Source organism: Nilaparvata lugens, chromosome 4 (assembly GCF_014356525.2).
Source record: "Nilaparvata lugens isolate BPH chromosome 4, ASM1435652v1, whole genome shotgun sequence".
NCBI classification, from domain to species: domain Eukaryota; kingdom Metazoa; phylum Arthropoda; class Insecta; order Hemiptera; family Delphacidae; genus Nilaparvata; species Nilaparvata lugens.
Window position 1 is genome coordinate 21661131 of NC_052507.1, and position 20706 is coordinate 21681836.

Sequence of the window (20706 nt, forward strand, 5' to 3'; positions counted from 1 at the left end):
CAGCCAGGCGCACATCTTCGGGTTGCTATAGATGGTAACGATGTTCTTAAAGGGTTTCTCTCCGAAGATGTTGAAACAGAGCGGCCACAGTATGTGGTTGGTTTACTATATTCTTAGAAAACATTCAATTGGATTACATATTTAGAGCCAACTACCAACAGGAAATGACTCATTCCAAGAATTCCGTACTCATTATCGTAATGGGTTATGATTATTTAAAAAAGTGTCAACTGAAATCAGAGATGAACGAAATAATCTAGTTAAATAATAGTTTCCTAATTCTTTGCTAAAATCCACTGGAATTGGCATAGGCCATGACCAAGAATGGTGTAGCCTATGTAGTGCTATTCACTATCCTTGTGCCAAAAAAAAACTAATAAAATCATAAGTCTTTACACATTCTATCACCGGTCACTATTACGAATTTTAATCATTATACTGGCTATTTTTCTGAATCTCCTGATTCTCTCTTTTTGAGGTGTGTGTCTGTGTGTGTGTGTGTGTGTGTGTGTGTGTGTGTGTGTGTGTGTGTGTGTGTGTGTGTGTGTGTGTGTGTATGTGTGTTGGCTTTTTCACGCCTTTGTGGGTGATCTGTTTCTTCGTCTGTTTGTTGGGTTTGGATGGGGGGAACGTCACTTATGGTGGGCGGGAAGGGGTTTCTTGGGTTTCTAGGGGTGGCATAGGGATAGGGGGGAGAAATTTACATGTAGTTTCATTCTCAGGGGGGGGGGGGTTAGTGTCACTATTATTGAAATGTCAACAAGCTTAACCGATCTGTGCAAGTACTGCGAAATATTTATATTATGCCTATTCCTACCTTAGACTCATTCTCGCACACAGGCAGTAATGCCTCTGCGAGAGTAAATATTTCTTAATATATATTTGTATATCGCTGTCATTTCTGTGGTGCTTACATTGTCTTATTTTTATTGTAAAGTGTATTCTTATTTTATGATGTAGGCTACCACTGTGATTGCTTGTAAGACTTGTGAAATAAATAACTTAAAACTAAAACAAAATAACTTAAAATAGCAGGTTAACAAAAACACGGAAGGTCCCTGCAAAGGCAAAGCCTGTGCGCAGGGGCCGAGTGTTACAAAAAAATACAGAACCAAAGTGAAAGCATAAAACAAAAATATAAATTATAAGTATGAAATTTGTATAATAAAAAATCTCGAGAATACAGACAATTAACAAGAAATAATGAGCTTATTTAAGAGAAAAAAAGTTGAAAGGTGAAAAGTTACAAGAAATTGAACAAATCAGTAGAGTTATGCGATGTGATCCATTGACTTATTTCGTTAGAAAGATTTCTGGTCAAATTGTTAGAGATAAAATGATCAGGTATTACATTAACAAGTTTATGGACAATGTAATTGAACTGCCTTCTACAAATGGATAAAACTGTATGATGAGATTCGAAAGTGATGGATGAGGGACGAAGATTGTACGGTGATAAACGGAGATTGAAAAGATTACTATGCTTATTCATGTAGATTATCAAGTTTTTCGTGTGAAGCTGCCTGACAGTCAGCACATTCAGTTCCCTGAAAAGATTGTCACTAGGGAAACGTCTGGGCTTTCCAAGAATTGCCTTTAATAAGGTCTTCTGAATAACAATTATCTTATTCAAGTGATTCATGTAGGCAGCGCCCCAAACGATAATCCCATATTGAAGAAAAGACTGGATGTAAGCACAATAAACCAATCTAGAAACGGCTATGTTACTCAATTTACTGATAGTGTAGAATTTGTTGATCCAGTGTTTAAGCTTATTACAAGTGACATTGATGTGGACATCCCACCGAAGATGTTGATCAACAGTGACACCCAGATACTTGAAGAATTTTTCTCTACCTAATTTTGGACAACTACAATCTGATGGATCTGAAAGGTTACAATCAGGACTATGAATATGAATATGAGTGAGATCAAGCGGCAAACCAACAACATTCGGTGAAAAGGCTAAAAATACACTTTTCTTTGCGTTGAGGGTAAGAATATGCTCATCTAACCAGGCTTTAACAGTTCTTAATCCAGATTCAGCCCTATTTTTAACCTCTTCCCATGAATTACCAGTAAATATTAAGGCGGTGTCATCTGCAAAAGCAAGTGTCACACAGTTCTCAATATCAAGTTTGATTAAATCATTAATGTAAATGAGAAAAAGGATAGGAGATAGCACCGTGCCCTGTGGGAGACCAAAATCACTCAAAAGTCTAGAACTAGTTTTATTTTCTAAGGTAAGCTTTTGATGTCTATCACTCAGGTAACTGGTGAATAATCTAAGGGGTACACCACGAATTCCTAATTTCTCCATCTTGTTCAGTAATTTTGAATGAGGAATGGTGTCAAAGGCCTTAGCTAAATCCAGGAAAATGGCTATTGTTTTCTTATTATTAGTGAAGTTATTGGCAATTGTTTGAGTTAAGAGAGTTATAGAATCAATTGTATTTTTGTTAGTCTGAAAGCCATACTGCTGTTTATGAATGACCTCGTGTTTGACTAAGTAACCAATCAATCTAGACTTGATTACTTTTTCCATTATTTTTGAGAAACCACTTAACAGGCTGATTGGGCGGTAATTGGTTGGGTCCTTAGGATCCCCCATCTTATGAAGCGGTATAATATTCGCTAACTTTAAACTAACAGGGAAGTGCCCTTCTAAAAAACAACGGTTTATTATTACTGTTAATGGTTTAACAATGTGTGGAAGTATAATTTTCAATGTTCTATTGCTTATTTTGTCAATTCCCGGAGCAGAGTTATTGTTGAGAGAGTTAATAATAGCTGATATTTCATTTTCGTTTGTGGGTGATAGGAAAAAGGAGCCATGACCATTTACAGAAGAGTTCATGAACAGATTACCATCAGATGCATTGGGATTATTACTTATCAGCTTTTCAGCGAAAGTTTTACCTACTTCAACAAAATGACGATTTAAGATGTCTGCATCAATTTTAGGAACAACCTTTTTACGGCTCTTACCCAATAATTCATTCAACGAGTCCCAAACTCTCCTAATATTGTTTTTATTCTGATCAATCTTGTTTTTATAATAGTCGCATTTACACTGTTTTAATAATTTATTAAGCATATTTCTGTAAGAGATGTATTCGGCTTTTAATATTACATTAGAAGGCTGTTTAGAGAGCTTTTTAAAAAGTTTATCGCGTTTAGCAATTGCTACAATAAGTCCCCTGGTGATCCAAGGCTTCAAAGGTTTTAATCTATGTGGAATATGTACTTTAACTGTAGCCTGTTCTACATGGGATGAAATCTTGTCAGTCAAAAAAAGCATTTGATCATCCAAGTGTAAATTAGGGCTTAACACCTCACTCCAATTTTCTTTTTGAATAGAAGACAATAATTTATCATAATCAACTTTATTGTAATAATTAATAGGTTTGTCAGACCCATCAATATCAGCCGCAAGATCAACGTGAACACTAGTACAAAAATGATCAGTTATATTAGTTTTCATAATAGAGCTGATAACATTATCAGAATTGAACGAAGAGTTCTTGAAAAAAATGTGATCGATACATGATTCAGTATTGTTATAAATTCTTGTAGGTTTATTTATGTAGGATTTCAAACCATTTAACGATAATATTTCAAAATATTCACTGGCTAAATTAGTATTTCTATTCAAATGAATATTCATGTCACCAGCGAATATTACGTTAGATTTATTCCTTAGATTTAACAAACAGTCATTCAAGCTGTTCAGAAAAATATCAACATTGGATGAAGGCGATCTATAAACAGCGATAACAGTTATCTTTTCGCTAACTCCTGGCACTTGTATATCCAAACAAATAGAGTTGGTTTCATTAATCTCACAATTCAGCTCATCTACAATCAAGTTACTTTTAAAAAATATACAGATTCCGTTACATTTATTGATTTTTCCTATTTTATTAATTACTGAATAACCATTTAGGTTGAAATTGAATTCATTATCATCGACCACCCAAGTTTCACTAAGAATTATAATATGAAAGTCAATTGAACAATTACTAATTATGTAAGAGAACTGATCGAAGTTTTTTTTCAAACTTCTAATATTTAAGTGGATGACATTAAAAAAAGAGTTGCATTCTCTATTACCAAACAACTCAGTTCGACACTGGAAAATATTCTCAATTTCAATCGTATTGTAACATTCGAGGGAAATATGTTCGTCAACGTCATTGACAAGAACCATACTTAAAAAAAGTAAGAAAGAAGAAAGAAGAAAGAAGAAAACGGAAAGTTAAGAAGAAGATATGAAAAAGCTTAGAAGAAGCCAACATATGCACGTTGAGTCTCCACAATCTTATCGTAATGATTCATATTAGAGAGAGAAAAAAGAAGACCATATCTGATGCAAATAAAATCAATTATTATAAGATAACGAAACTACCGTAGTTACCTCGGCAAAATATAAGAACTAAACTTAGAAATCCTAATCTCCAACCAGACACTCACGCATCAAGAAATCCTGATTACTAATAATAAAAAGATGTTTTATAATAAAAGATATGTTTTATAATAAAAATAATAGATGCTTTATAATAAAACTAATAGAAAATACTTGTTGAGTAGTTTAACAGAAAAATCAAGACACCCAGGACGCGAGCACAAGTTGAAGAGAGAATAATAAAGAATTTTAAATACTAGAAAAAAATAAACATGTTTGAATGTTTGAATGTTTAAATGTTTAAATTTTTAAATGTTTAAATGTTTAAATGTTTAAATGTTTAAATGTTTAAATGTTTAAATGTTTAAATGTTTAATGTTTAAATGTTTAAATGTTTAATGTTTAAATGTTTAAATGTTTAAATGTTTAAATGTTTAAATGTTTAATGTTTAAATGTTTAAATGTTTAATGTTTAATGTTTAAATGTTAATGTTTAAATGTTTAAATGTTTAAATGTTTAATGTTTAAATGTTTAAATGTTTAAATGTTTAAATGTTAAATGTTTAAATGTTTAAATGTTAAATGTTAAATGTTTAAATGTTTAAATGTTTAAATGTTTAAATGTTTTAAATGGTTTAAATGTTTAATGTTTAAATGTTTAATGTTTAAATGTTTAAATGTTTAAATGTTTAAATGTTTAAATGTTTAAATGTTTAAATGTTTAAATGTTTAATGTTTAAATGTTTAAATGTTTAAATGTTTAAATGTTTAAATGTTTAATGTTTAAATGTTTAATGTTTAAATGTTTAAATGTTTAAATGTTTAAATGTTTAAATGTTTAAATGTTTAAATGTTTAAATGTTTAAATGTTTAAATGTTTAAATGTTTAAATGTTTAAATGTTTAATTTTTAAATGTTTAAATGTTTAATGTTTAAATGTTAAATGTTTAAATGTTTAAATGTTCAAATGTTTAAATGTTTAAATGTTTAAGTGTTTAAATGTTTAAATGTTCAAATGTTTAAATGTTTAAATGTTTAAATGTTTAAATGTTTATATGTTTATATGTTTATATGTTTTTATGTTGCGCATTTACGGCGAAACGTGGTAATAGATTTTCATGAAATTTGACTGGTATTTTCCTTTTTTAATTGTGCGTCGACGTATAAACAAGGTTTTTGGAAATTTTGCATTTCAAGGATAATATGAAAGGAAAAAGGAGCCTCCTTCATACGCCAATATTGGAGTGAAAATCAGACTATAGAATTATTCATCATAAATCAGCTGACAAGTGATTACACAGATGTGTGGAGAAGCCAGTCTATTGCTGTATTCCCATGAGGTCTATAGTTTCAATCCCGTACTTGTGGATGAGAATACTGCGTGAGGTCTACTGTTCACAGAACTACTAGTAGTGTATAAATCAAAATGCGGGAAAGAAACAGTTTTGGGCTGTGGCTGTTAGTACTTCCCCAATCATTTTAAAGAATTTTGTTAGTTTTATCAAAAGTCAATAAATAAATAACGAGCGAAGCTCGGTGCCCCGATAAAAAGATTATATCGAAGCACATTTTTATTGCAAATGTTTCCTAGATTTCTCACTCATGGTTTTCTCTTTAACTGTAATAGCCTATTATCAGATTAGAAGATCTATCAATTATATCTCAAATACACCATCAAATTATGGCCAAATAGCATAAATCAATGATAATTTGACATTCAACACTCATACCGAATATTCAATAACGAATAAGAACGCTCGTGAAAAGAGGATTGTAATTGATCGATATCAGGTTGAAACCGTCATTGAATAATAAATTCATGTAGCCTATTCAATCCTTCATACCCATACAAACTATACCAGTGCTTTATTATTTGTCGCTTTTGGTATGTGGTTGACCACCGTTCTACTGCAAAGGCTTGTTCAATTTCAAATCCATAGATATAATAGAACGGGAAGGTGTGCTGCTATATATCACAACAGAACCAGCAGTTTGAACAATAATTTTATTAGTATTCGCCTGTCGTCGACGATTTCCGTACGGGGTCTTTGCTCATTCAAATGGCCGACCATATTATCGGACTCTATGATGTTGCTTCGTGATTGAATCGAATTAATATAATCGATCCTTCATTCTTCCTTCCTCCTCTTCTCCATTCTTATTTCTCTTCTTCCTCTCATCACATACAATTCATCTCTCTATCAATGCTTCTCTATCTTAATATTTCAATCATTCTTCTTCCTTTTCTCGTCCTTCACCTTCTCTGTTTTCCTTTCCTCTACTCCCATCATATTCACCTATTTCAATATTGCTCCTTATTTTCTCTTTCACTTTTTATTCCTCTTTCCCTTCCTCTCCACCATCTTCGAAGGCAGTTCACTCCTACTGTTTTACCACGTACCTTCATTATAGTGGTCACAATTATTATTTAACACTTGTTAGCAACTGTAATGTTAATGATAATATTCATGGATGAATTCATTGACAATGAGAATTCCAATGTTATTCATTTCGACGGATCTGAGCGTACTCAAAAGCGCACATGCATACTAAATTATTAAGATTTGACATTACGTTGAACCCATTGAATACATGAACATTTTGATGAACAGGATTTGAATAGCATAACTTAATACTTTTAGGAAGGAGATTCTTTTGGAACCGAGACCAGCTAATACAAATCCATGATAATTATACTTCGTGTCCTGAAAACTGACATATTATTCTATCAGTGTTGATGAACACATTCATTTCCGATTTGGAATTTAATTAAGCCATTTTTATATGAAAAAAGTTCTTTCGATCTTTCAAGTTCCACTAAGACTCATCATAATCATCACTTTCAGTTCATTTTCCAATCATCGTTCCTATTAGACCTATGTACTCTGTAATAATTTCTATTAAGTTTCATATAATTATTTTTTGAACGTGTCATATGAGCATTGATAGAATGGTAAGTTATTAAGAATAATTACGTTGAGTATTAACTTATAGTACTGATATTTGAAATTTCATATTAGATTTATATAATATTTCTTATATTGCCAGGTCTGACAAGACCTATGGCAAACACTGATAATAATAAACAAAATAATAACATTTCTATGATAACAAATTAATTACGATAATTATACATAATAAAGCATATATGTGAAAATTCATTCTGAAAATGGAAATGATGTGAGATATGAATGAATTGAATCAGCAGAGTTTACAGGGAAGTGGAAAATATGAAAGGTAAAAGTGGGAAGATATTAAGGCTAGGTGAGGGGTAAGGATGTAGAATATAGAGGATTATGGATATAAAGGAACCCGGATTTTCGGTGGGGTTCTACCACTCTAGCACCTTGAGTACTGAGATATGTAACTGGTATACAAGTTTTCTCGACCCAATGACTGAAACTTTATTGAATCATTTACATTTACGAGAGAAGAGTACGAAATGTCGGAACATTGAAACTTCAAATAAATTATGAGTTTCGCAAGAATATTGTTTGAAGTTGGCAAGCTCTTCATTATACCAAAGAGCTACTTCAAAGATATTTTTGTTTCACACAGCGCGAAACCAATAAAATATTCAAGATAATTGCTTCATTTTCAACCAATGGCTCAGACGCGTCAAAAAATGTATATTTTGAACTAATTACATACTTTTACTTCGAGATTCTCTCTCAATATTTTGAAAGAACCTCAAAATTCTGATTCAAGAGATGATTGTAATAAAATTGATTTTTTTGTTGTTGTTATTATAATAGTTCTCTATTATAAATGTACTGTAGCTTATGTTATTGTAGAATAATAATGTGATGAATATGTCTTGCAGATATGAGCGATAAAGGTGAACTATCCGATGAATATAACTATAACTATTCATTATGTTATTTGAAAAGAGCATCGCTGTGGAATTAAGACAATCAGAAAACGATTTTCATGTGAATGAAACTATCATTAACAAAAACTGTAGGTAAGAAAATATAGCAATTATTGAAACCAAAATTGTTGAGGTCTCGTTTCAATTGGGTGAATTGCCAATAAAGCTGCTCATACAAATTTACAAAAATTAAGTTTTCATGAGTATATCACATTTCGTCCCAAAATCTGGAATAATATAATTTGAGCTATCAGCCTGACTGCAAAACTTTTCTTTTTAAACAATAATAAGTAACTTGTTTTCATGTATTTTCGCTACCAAAACAAGGAATTAGTATCAGAATAATTCATTAAAATTGTTTTATATTAACTTTTAAGTGAGAATATAGAACAAACTTCAGAAGCTACTTTCGAAGCAATATACATTCCCTTTCAAATGAGTTGCATTTCCCGTAGTCATTCACACTCGTCAGAACCAATTTCTCTTTCCACATCCCTGACATTTCTTCTCCGCTCTTCTCTACTTGGCTACTCCTACTCTCTTTTTCCACTTCTCTTTCTCTCCAAACAACTGTCGCGTCTCGTAAGCTTCCGTTGCTAAAGAGCCGTTAGTAAAGTGAGCGAGGCAGTTTCGTTTTTGAAGTTCCGCTTTGTTTCTTACCAAAGACTATTGAATTAAGAATAACTTTCAGCACTTAATCTGAAGTTTAGTCTTCTCTTATCCTTCTATTCCTCCTCCCTCTGTTCCCCTCTCGTCTCTCTTATACCTCTTCCTCACTCTTTTCCCTCTTCCTCAATCATATCCCATCTCCTCCTTCTCATTTTCTCACTCCTCATCTTTCTATCACTCCTCAACATCCTCCCTCTCCTCTACAACACCCAACCCCCTTCGAAAGGAATAAGTTCTTTCTCGCTCTTTTAACTCCCGTTTCGCTCAATTTGACTTGCTCTAACGTGCGCCTCTGCTATTACACTCTCCATCATTTGTTCTATTTCACCTGAAAAATGGTTTCTTAAGACTCATTTTTTGCAATTAAGCTAACACTCAAGTCAGAACTTAAAACATTATCAATCTTGCTTGGTTGGAGGGGGGTAGAGATTGTAGTTTTGGCAGTCTTTGAAACGAAGTCAACGTTCTAAAAACCACTTCTGTGTAAAATGGTCCATTAATAATAACTGGAATCTTTGATCTTGTGACAAAATAATAATTTTAATAATTCATAATTTAATATACTAAATGAAAATTGGTGTTAATGATGATATTAAGATTTGAAAAACTTCTTCCATTTCATATTTCGTGTTACTTGGTTCTAATGGTACATTATGCAGTAGACACCCTTGTCTTGAACTACTTCCTTCAAAATCCATATAGATTTGTACATCAGTAACTAAATGGGGAACTGAATGGTGATGTTTAGAAATTTATGTCAGCTTCAAATCCAATGCACGCCAGAAGTTACATTTAGTTGATAATATCTCCATGGATAGTTGTTGTATGCAGACTCACACTCATGTGTTGGGCTATTCTCATACATTACTCTCTACAATCAATTTTTCTAATATTGATCAATAAGAAAATAATTTCTCATTCATAGAACAATTATTTTACAGATGGGTGGAAATTTCACTCTTTTTCAATTGTCTTTGTTCAATCAATTTAATTTATTATAATTATGAATACAATCCATCCAATCATGATGATCGATAACAATTTCAATAATTCAAACTTCCAATTATATATTACTAGCAGAAACCCTTGCTCCGCAAGGATCTATTTTAAAACTTGACAAACTGAAAACTTGACATAATGAAATTTTGAAGAATTGAAAATAGGCCTATAACCATCCTTGGTTAATTAAGAATCTACATGCAAAATTGCAAGTTAGTTTCAGTCCAGTAGCTTAGACGTGATGATGCGTCAAACATAACTTTCCTATCCCGTACGTGTATAAGCCAGCTAGATATAGTTATAGATATAGTTAACAACTGCAAGAGATAGGACTGTGGAAAAGAATAGTGGTGAAACTTTGATAGCGCCAGAAGTGTCTCAAACACAATAGTAGGTTACTACATGACATTTTTCAAAATAATTTGAAAAAAAATGTTAAAACAACAGAACTGAAAGTTGTCAACCTTATGATTCTACCTCCATTCATAGAGACTTTTGTTTGAGCCGAATGTAAATCTATATACATAAAAATGAATGTCTGTTTGTGGTGTTTGTATGCTTCTTTCTTCCCTTTAGACTTGAAACTATATAATTATTATTGAACGAAAATCCTAAATTATTTATTAGTTAGCATTTGAATAAATGCATTCTCTATTTAATTCCATCTGTAACTTGAAAACTACTTGATATAACGGCATGAAACTTTGGGAATATGTTGTGTGAATATTAGGGATGGTTTCTGAAGAGAAATTTTCATATGGGGGAAAATAATAATCATTTATTAATCCATTTTACAGACCTATGTTTTCAAAATTGTTGACAGAGCGGCTACCGAAGAACGGAAAGATGATCATATTGTGATAATATGATTGAGCATCTGAAGCTATCAGCTGTATAATAAACACGTCACCCTGTGATAAATTGTGTACTGGTATTAGAACGGTAGTTTGGAGTTTAAGTTAGTGTAGTTGATTGGTACCAGCTGTAGATAATCGTTTCTTAGAAGACCTATACAAATAATTATTATCACTCCCCTATCATTGAAAAACAGGAAAATGTTGGAAAAAATATTCACCTCATGAAAGAATCGAGTTGTTCATATTGCATTCATTAATTACTGATGAATAAAAGAATAATTAAAAAATTTTTGAATTTAGCTTATCTTATATTCACCCTAAAATGGAAGATGGGAAGAATATGGAATTCTGTGTGATTCATCGTACATTGCATATTTCCTGGACCATCTATCGACAATCAACAACTATGAAAACATTGAATTCATTTCTGAAACACTTATTTAGCTGTAGTGTGATTTTACATGAAAATCTTCGAAAAAAGCCCTCTCCTGAACCCCCCTTTGCTCCTTATCGGAATTTCTCTGCATAGATCTAATTATTTTTCGTAGCTGAACAAAAAAAAGTTCTTCATGACTTTGCTGTGAAATGAGCGGTTAAAAAGTACAAAATTTTTGGGGGTCCCAGCTCCCTCAGGGGGGCAAATTTCTGAATATCCTTTCTTATTGGATGTTTTAAGGCTACCATAAACAATTGTGCAAAATTTCAAGTTTTTAAGCTCAGTAGTTTGGGCAGTGGTGTGATTTCAGTCTGTCGGGGCTTAGCCTTTTATAGATATAGAGATGTACTTTCGTATGTTGGAAATTTAAATATTTTTGGGAATTCATTAATGTTCATGTAGGCTACTTACAACCATCAAAGCTCGCACTTTTCAATAATTACAATAATCAGGTCAGCTTAAACTCAATACTCATCACGGTGAATAATAATCACACCAAAAATATCCAAGCCATTAACAAAACGACGGCCACCCATTCTGTATCAGAAGGGTGTGGCCGTTTGTTACAATAATTATACGAAGTGTCAACTGTTTTAAATTATTTTAACTGTTCAGAATTTGTGTGTTGAAGTGTTGGCTGCGGCGGCGACAGGCGAGCTGAGTTGAAGCGGAAAATTCAAATAAAAAATGAAGCGTCGGAATAAAGCGTCGTCGTCGTCTATTTCAGTTTCAGTGGCCATTAGCGCGCTTCATCACGCGCCATTACTCGCTCGCGTCTCACTTTTCCCGCGCTCGCACACCTGCCTCGTTCACTCTCGCGCCCAAACATTTCAAAAAACCATTCGAAAAAAATGTCAACGTCACCAAAACACTCAACGTCCCTGTTATTTTCGTAATTTGACGATCAACTGTACGTACCAACTCCAATTCAAAGTTAACTGTGCCTCAATTTTGGAATTGTTGGAGAATTGTTTTTTTCTGACTTTGTGTATTTTTTGGAATATATTTTACTCTCATAATTAGAATTTCAATCATTGTTTGTCAGTTTTGATTGGTTATTTTTTTCCACTCGTCCATATTGAGTGGCATGAAGTGGTGAGTTAATATTGGAGTTAGTAGTTTTTTACAAAGCCTGCTACTAGGAGCGGGGATTCATGAATCTGAATAAGCTTTTTTGGGAATAGCAAAATGCACTGAGAGACTAAAACTGAATGCAAAGCAACTCTAAGCAGATGAGAATCTGAATGATTACCTGGCTTCAGCAAATGTTATGATAATTAGATATGACAAGCACTAAATTCATCAATAATGTCCAACGCTTCAATTTACAGTCATTACATCAGTGTCATTTGTAACGAAAATACATTAATTAAATTAAAATACTATCAATTTCCATGTTTGAGACATGTTTCCATGTTTTTTATGAAGGGTGACATCCGAATACTGCAAAATGACTGAATAAATAGTAAATGGCTCATCATAAGCGAGATTAAAAACTGATTTATTTCTTGAGGACTGAATGAGGGAAGATAGGTGCTGAACAGTAGTTCAGTACAGGTTAGAACACTAGTATTTACTGTAGTTCCTACACTTGTGCATTCATAGTAATGTTCCTACCCAACTCCATGTTGATTGTGCAGTAGTTTAGCTTATTTCAATCTGATTTTAAAATTGAGGTCAATGATGAGATCCCATAACAAAAATTGATGGCTGGGAAGCTTCATCAGCAATCAATCTTGCATAATATACTATTTCACTTCCATCTCCAGCTCTATCACTAATAACTTTGTATCAAGGTGGCATGGAAATGGAAGATCAATGAGTTGCTGGGAATAAAGTGTTTTGTTGAGAAATGATACCAGAAAATAAAATGACGATGAAAATGAGACGACAAATCGTATTGAACAAAGAGATAACGAACGATAGCAGTTTCACAATAGAAAAATTGAGGATAGGAGAAGTGATTAAGTGGTGGAGTAGCACGGGAATGACCAGTGTCACTTACACTCGTACTTCTGCGCCAAAGAAATGAGAGTGTCTTTAAGAGCTGGTCATCTCATGGGCTATATAGTACACAAACAATATAGGCTTGGACATTTAGGTGCGTCATCTGACACTTGACACGAGCGAATGTCCACACAGCAATCTTGTTTCTAATGGTTCACAAGACGACATGGATGTAGTTGGATGATCATTTTTGTCGCACAGGGCGGGATCCATTCGCTCTGACAGTCAAGGACCATAAAAATAACGAATCACTCTCACGGAAATCGAGAGAGAAAAGAGAGCGAAGACTGTTAGAAAGCGACATCGTGTGTGAGGCGCAATTGCTTTGAACTTGGATGGGCGGAGAAAAGATCCAGAGAGCGATTTCGAGTTGGTTTTATTGATTAAGTGGGTTGAAGTGAATTTTGAATTGTGGTGGAAAATGAGAGTCAGTCTTGTAAACATGTACTTGCTTGCAAAATATGAGAAGTGAGACTGCTCGATTAATAACACAATTTACAGTAGAAAAACTTCCAATTAAATAATATATTACGAAGTTCTTATTGGAGCATGTTGAATACTCACAGTTCAATATGCTTTGTAACACTGTATTACGGTTATTCTAGATATTTTCTAGAAATATGTTTCAAGAAATTATGAAATGGAATAATCTCCAGTGAAATAGTTTTAGTTTAGTTTTTGATTCATTTATTTATTTATTCATGGAGACAACAGGTAGAAACCCATTTTGCCTCCTTCACGAAACAGGAGTTTATTTCACTCTTAAAACTGTATTGTATGGAACTACATAGCTCCAAGTTTTCTTGAACTGTTCAATTGTAGGCATTATTCAATTTCTAAAAGGCGTCAGTCGTCGGTGACGAATTTAAGATTTAGTAATAATGTTTACATTATAATTCAATTAAAATGAAAATAATGATTCGAGTATGCTCAACTGGTCCGACTGCTCTTTTATTATTCCTGTAATCTATGAGATTTTCTCAATGCCATTATACAATATTATGTACTCCAATACGAAATAACGTTGACTTTTTTCTATTTCCTAGAAGGTATTACTCCTGTATAAATTTACGGAATGATTATTTCATCTTATGCAGCAGTTCACCCAATCAAATTGTATATTCAAGTCCAGTTTCTTCTCTCATTTTCGGAAGTTTGCAGGATTCAAATTTTATCTAAACACGTGCCGCTCAAAGCTGCTCACTCATGCAGCACCCATAACAACTGAAGATATTGATTATATGGTAGCAGTTATGGGGAAATATGAGTGTGCTGGATAGTGAGCACAAATGGCACTTCAAGTGTGGCGGCATTGGGAGGGGGAGGGTACCGCTCTTTGCGTGTCCAGCATTCAATAACAAGTGAATTAAAGGATAAGAGTCCATTAAAAAATTCATCACCTATTCGCCAAACTCCTAATCAATTGTTTCCTCCATCGTATACACTATCGTATGATATTAGTGAACGCACCAAATTAGATGCATGTACATACACACCAATTAGGCTACGCATTTTCTATACACTTCAACTTCTACTACCACAAAATGACTAGGTAGTGAAGAAAGACTCCTTGCTGGTTGGTTCAGCTGACAAACATTATGTATTTATTATCCAAGTCCAAACTATCATCATCGGATTTCGATTAGAGGCTCCTAATTCGTTCCGTCCCTCTTGATAAATTGTCGAGCAATTTGGGAGCAGCAATGTTGAATACATCACTAAACTAAGTGTCATAAATAATATGCTATTAGTGTACTAGTCGGCGCATAATGAGAAGTGTCCCTCATGAAAAATTGTCAATTGAATGATTACTGAATGTCAACAATTAGTGTTTCATTTGTTGATATGATAGTACTTTTTATTAATTTATTCATTTTTTTCTGGGGGTGATGTCCACATGAACTCTAGGCTTGTGCGTGGGTAATGGGACGGATGATAATGACCCACAGTTTCAGGGGGGTTCCGAACCACCGGGAAGCGATTTTACAACTCATGAATCATATTTACATTAATTCAATGATAATTAGTGTCTTTTATAAGAATTGTAACTTGAATAGAAATCGCATGTTAATAAATAGCGTTTTATTATTGCTGTTATAATAAAACTAATTTTCATCTATGCCATTTCAATCCATATTATATTCAAATTTGATTGTTACTAATACAATAACAACAAGTGTTTGAATTGTGGCTTCAATCATGGATTCATAATTCCAGTATTTGATATTGGGTAGTTTGAATAAATGTGATTGGATACTCAAACATCCGCAGTAAATAGTTTTTTGAATCATAGAAGTGTTTTGTTTGCTTGTGGTGGGAATTGGGAATTATCTGGAGTATCTCTATTCCCTATCAGAAGCACAGTTATGTAGATGTGGTACGATTTCTGAAGAGGAATAATCCAACAATAATAACAGAATTATTGTGGTAGGTTTATTTCGACTGGTGCTAAGTACTGTAAGTAGCTGAATATTGAACTTTGAATTGGCTCGTGTCATCAATTGCCTATTTACCGAACGTCGTTTGGATCTTCCCTCAGTCGATTACAGCTAACTATCGCGCTTATTTTAACCGAAGACGATGAAGCTGATCACGCCATGTTGTCTAATGGATCATTAGAAGCGCCTCAACGGTTTTTGATAGTTTGTCAAGTTATTGAAGTGGGTTCATGGCGGGCGGAAGGGTGATGGAATAGGAAGAATGAAATAAGAAGGGAGAGTTTGATAGGAGTTGCATTGTTATCTTGAACTGGGCAGCTAATTAATTGGATGAGCCAAAATAGTTGTTTGACTGAAGTTTCACTTGTATGATCCCTCTAACTCAAATACGTTATTTTCAAAACGCTTCACTGTTAATGACACGGTCGATTTCGATAATGAAATGTCGGGAGCCAGTTCTAATTTTTCACATCAGGTAATAAAGTAAAGTAATTGCTGTTGGACAATCAATAAACGAAGCCATTAAAACTTTCTCAATTTGCCATCAATGATGATTATTTAGTTCATTAATGACAGGTAATTGGCTCACTAACTATTTTGATAGTTATTTTCGGAGCGAATCGATCTTTAGTGTGCTGCTACTTCATCACGAGTTCACTATCAGTGTTCATGAGTGTCTTTTAAGAAAGTTGCCTCATCTATGCCAACATATATGCGAGATCATCATTTTATTCTAGTTGTTTCCAGAATTATTAGATTGAGCGTGCCTTCTTTTCTGAGGCGACCTATCTGAAGTAGTATCGAAGCTTACTCAAACTGGCTTGCCTATGAACTCTGAACATGGTAGCCTAGATGAATGACAGAAATTATTAATATTACAATAATAATTTTAAATGTTTAGGTTCGATTTGAACAATTCGAAGGTTTTTTCCCCATTTCTCTATCCATTATACAATTTACAGAACTGGCATCAAAGTCTTAATCGATTTCTCAAACATTTTTAATCAAGAAAATTAAAACTCAAAATTGTATTCGAATCTTGAACCATGATGGCAATAATAGAACATTGTTAGACTAGATATTCAATTCATGGAAGCCTAGGTTAAATTTGAAAAAGCCCATTATTTAGATATAGTTGAGGACGGAAATACAGATTAAAAAATTATTTTTCAAATTCAGATTTTATTCATGTGACGCAATAGAAATTACTTCCAACTTCAAAGAATTGAGAGTAGTTAATCTTAATCTTATTCTGCATAATCTAAACCAGAACATTATATTATTGGTTCTCTCGTAACCATGAATATGTGAGGTAGAATATGTTCATAAAAATTTCATAATCCTACAGTGATACTCGCTGGACTTATATTCGTCGATGTACAAATTAAATCTTGTGGATCAATTCAAAGTAATCCTTGTTGAATAGTAATGATTCCAAGTGATTAAATATTCATCCATTCATGAAATGTTGGAATATATAACTTAATAGACTCCATTGTTTTGTGATTATTGAATCTGCCAGAAAATTGTTAGCTCGCTAGTCAATCATCTTTCCTACAGGGCACAATCTCCATTTTTCCTTTCAATTTCTCAAACCCTCATGCATTGACTTGTTAGCAGATAGTTGAACAGTTAGCCACGACAGACCACAGCTGGTCAATTTCAAATCAAAAATGGACAATGACCTTATTGCTTCTCCTGTGAAACAGTGAGATAGTTTTTTGAGAAAATAGAATTCCAGATCATGGGATTAATACATCCTCTCGAGCCCGAATTATATCATATTATATTATTTTATTTTATATTATATAATTTCAGAGACTGATCAACTGAGATTTATAACAAGTGATTATATATTATATATTTTTCAAATCGACTTCCTAAAATATTCTTCTTGATATAATCCCAATATTGAAAAGTCAAGTTAATAAAGACAATGGAGTGACTATTTTTAAGTATGCTAATTGAGTAATGGAGGTGATAATGAAGCATTCAACATTCATGATTACACACTGAGTGGCGAGGATGTTACTTGTTAGTAGTCACATCACCACCAGCGACAAATTGTCCTTTCCACAGATTACCATCTAGAAGGAGAAGCAGGTGCAGCATTGTGGGATGTGTGACGTCATCCGACCATAGAGCAATCAGCATCTGACTGCCTGATGGAAGAGTGAACAAAAATCTTATTCGATAGCCAATTGAATGAGAAATAAGATACGATTGCCGATATCACAGACCCCTGCGTGAGATGCATACCGGTTCAGTATCTTGGTTTTGTCCACTGAATTGAATTCATAATAATGTCCAAGTGAGTAGGATGACAAATGAAGAGGTGGAGGGTTTTGATGGGTAGCCAAATTCAAGAGTAGAGCTTTTGTTAAGAGTAAGGGAATGTTTACATTCTCATCATACTATTAGTATCATTTCATTCGTAATGGTGATTGATTGGATTGGAGTTGGTGATTTATATTCGGAGTTTAGGTGAACGATTTTGAAATGTTGCTGTTGACCAAACAGAAAGGAAGAGAGAAGAGCAAGCGAAAGAATAATTATTATAAGTAGAGATGTAAAGAACAACAAGGAGTTGAATTGGTTGGATGAAAATAAATTTTGATACTACCGTTCAAAATATAAATCAGTTCAATGGAAAGGAATATATGATATCAATTACTGGTAAGATTTAATGCAGAAAGTCTGCTATATCGTGAACATATAACACGGTGTAGAAACCTCAACTTGTGATTACAGTAAGGAGGAGATTGAAAAGAAAATGGAAGTAAGTAGAGTAGAAACATACATCATTATTATTATTATTATTATACATGCTGCTAGAACAATGAAGAAAATTCGTATTTTTAGTTGTTCATTTGATTCCTAGTGGATATAAAATAGAGTAAATCGGGACTCAACGTCAACTTTCTCCTCTCAGAGAGATGGAGAGATTTATTGAAACATTAAATATGAAAAACTCCAGGTTATTATCATGCAAGTGGAAGGTTCTCAGGAAATAGCAAAAGCCATAGATTTGATTAAAGCCCTATTAGTGCAATTTAGAGAGGATGTTTTTTGTAATTTTGTGAAAGATTACTTACCACTAGTTGACTTGGCGGTGGTGGTGAGATCGTGGGGCGTGAGGGGTGACCGAGAATCAGAGCGTGAGTCGTCGCTGGGGGGCCCAGGGGGGCCGAGGCCGAGCATGTGGTGTGAGGGGGGCACCAGGGGCAACCAGGAGCCGTAGAGAAACGGCAGGGGTGGCAAGGGGGCCGGGGGCCAGGCACCCAGGTGGTAGGGTGGCCCCCGGGGGCAGATGACGTCACCAGCGCCCCCTCCACGTTCCCCCTCGCCACCGATGAGGGACTCGATGGAGAAGGGGCGTGGTGCCCCCAACACCCCCCGCTGCTTGGTGATTCCCCCCTCGTCTTCGGTGCGTCCCTCCATAGCGGCCACTGTCCTCACATAGTGGGACGACCACCACGGGCCCACTGCTGCCAATCCTAAAAACACAACACACAACACTCGTAATTGTCGAAAACCTCTCCAATCAATAAACGTTCTGGTTGATGCAAATATACGCAGCTTGATGAGCTTGAAGAGGATCTAAGGAAATATTCAACTCTGTAACAATCAACAGTTGTAGGTTAGAATCATTTGTATGATTCCATTAAACGTTTCCAAATAAAATCCAATATGTATTGGAGTATAAGTATATATCAATCACATCTCACAAATTATCATGATATGCATTATTCACAATTGATGAATGAATGATGCTATGAGAGATTCTTCGATAGAAAGCGAATCTATGAATGAGATTCAATTTAGGTTGAGAGAGACTAGCAATGAAAGAAGTATTTGATAGATGCCAGGAGATGAACTCAAGTTTTGGAATAACAACCAAGACGATTAAATAATGTATTATCCAATCATATCAGTTATTATTTTCAAGTATTAGATATTATTATGTTGTAGAATTTGGCGGGAAAATGTGAGATAGGATATTGGAGTCATGAAATAACGGAATTTCCATCCAAACATTTCTATCTAATCAAACTCAGACATTCTGTAATTTTTACAGTTAATCCAATTTCCTCTCATTATTTCAATTCATTTTCAACGCCTCTTACTCCTGTTTTCTTTTTCTGAACATAACAGAACCTTTTCTGAGTTGTGGAATAATGGTTTAGAAAAGACATAATTGGCCTATCAAGTCACATAGGCCCAATTAATCACCAATATACTCCATGAATCGATTCTACAATACTTCAAATAATCCGTTTGTTTTGAAATCTCTTCAGCCAATGTTGAAGTTGGTAATCCAATTATTACTCATGAAGTTGTTAACGAGCCTCCAATTCAAATGCCAACAATCCATTTGAAATTGTCTAAATTGATATAATATCATTTGAGTTGAGTTTAGATTCAACTATGAACATTGCTTTATATCCATTATTTATGTGATTTCACGGACAATTCCCAAATCAAGTCTAATAGCAATTAGAGCAGAAGCATAAATTCAGTCAAATATACTCACAAATCATCCTAATGTTATGGTTCACTATGGAAGCGAGCAGGAGCTAGTACATTTAAGTGATATTGGGTTGAGTCTCGTCTGTTATACAATATGGCGTTTATAGCTGGAGTGAATTGTTCTGTACTAATTAGTGAGATGAAACAAGAGTTTGATAGGTTGCTGATGCAAGGAGCATGTACAAATTAAGAAGAGCTTTCATCATTGCATCATAATAACTCATTTTCCCTTTTTGTGAGATATTATTCAAAATCGTGTAGGTAGATAGGAGGCCCATTATTTCATTAGTACCTAATCAAATTTATGCTAATGGATCGTTGATTTACTTGGATTTAGAGACATTCGAACCCTAACCGGTAAAAATGAAATAATAATTTCCGTTTGTATGAAATAAACTCATGATAAATTCTTAGGCTAGATTGCAATACCGTATATAAAAAAATGATGAATTAAAGATGATGATCTTTTCATAAATGTTGTGAGAAACGTTGTA

General features: G+C 33.8%; 1 protein-coding gene across 2 annotated transcripts in view; it reads right to left on the reverse strand.

Annotated features, from left to right (window-relative positions):
• Nucleotides 1-20706, reverse strand: part of LOC111063839 (homeobox protein unplugged-like) — a 47516-nt gene that overhangs the window by 22405 nt on the left and 4405 nt on the right. For both annotated transcript variants that reach the window (XM_039426945.1, XM_039426944.1), the window contains one exon: nt 18778-19179. In XM_039426945.1, coding sequence (XP_039282879.1) covers nt 18778-19123 — 346 coding nt within the window. In that variant the 5' untranslated portion in view covers nt 19124-19179. The remainder of the gene's footprint in view (nt 1-18777; nt 19180-20706) is intronic.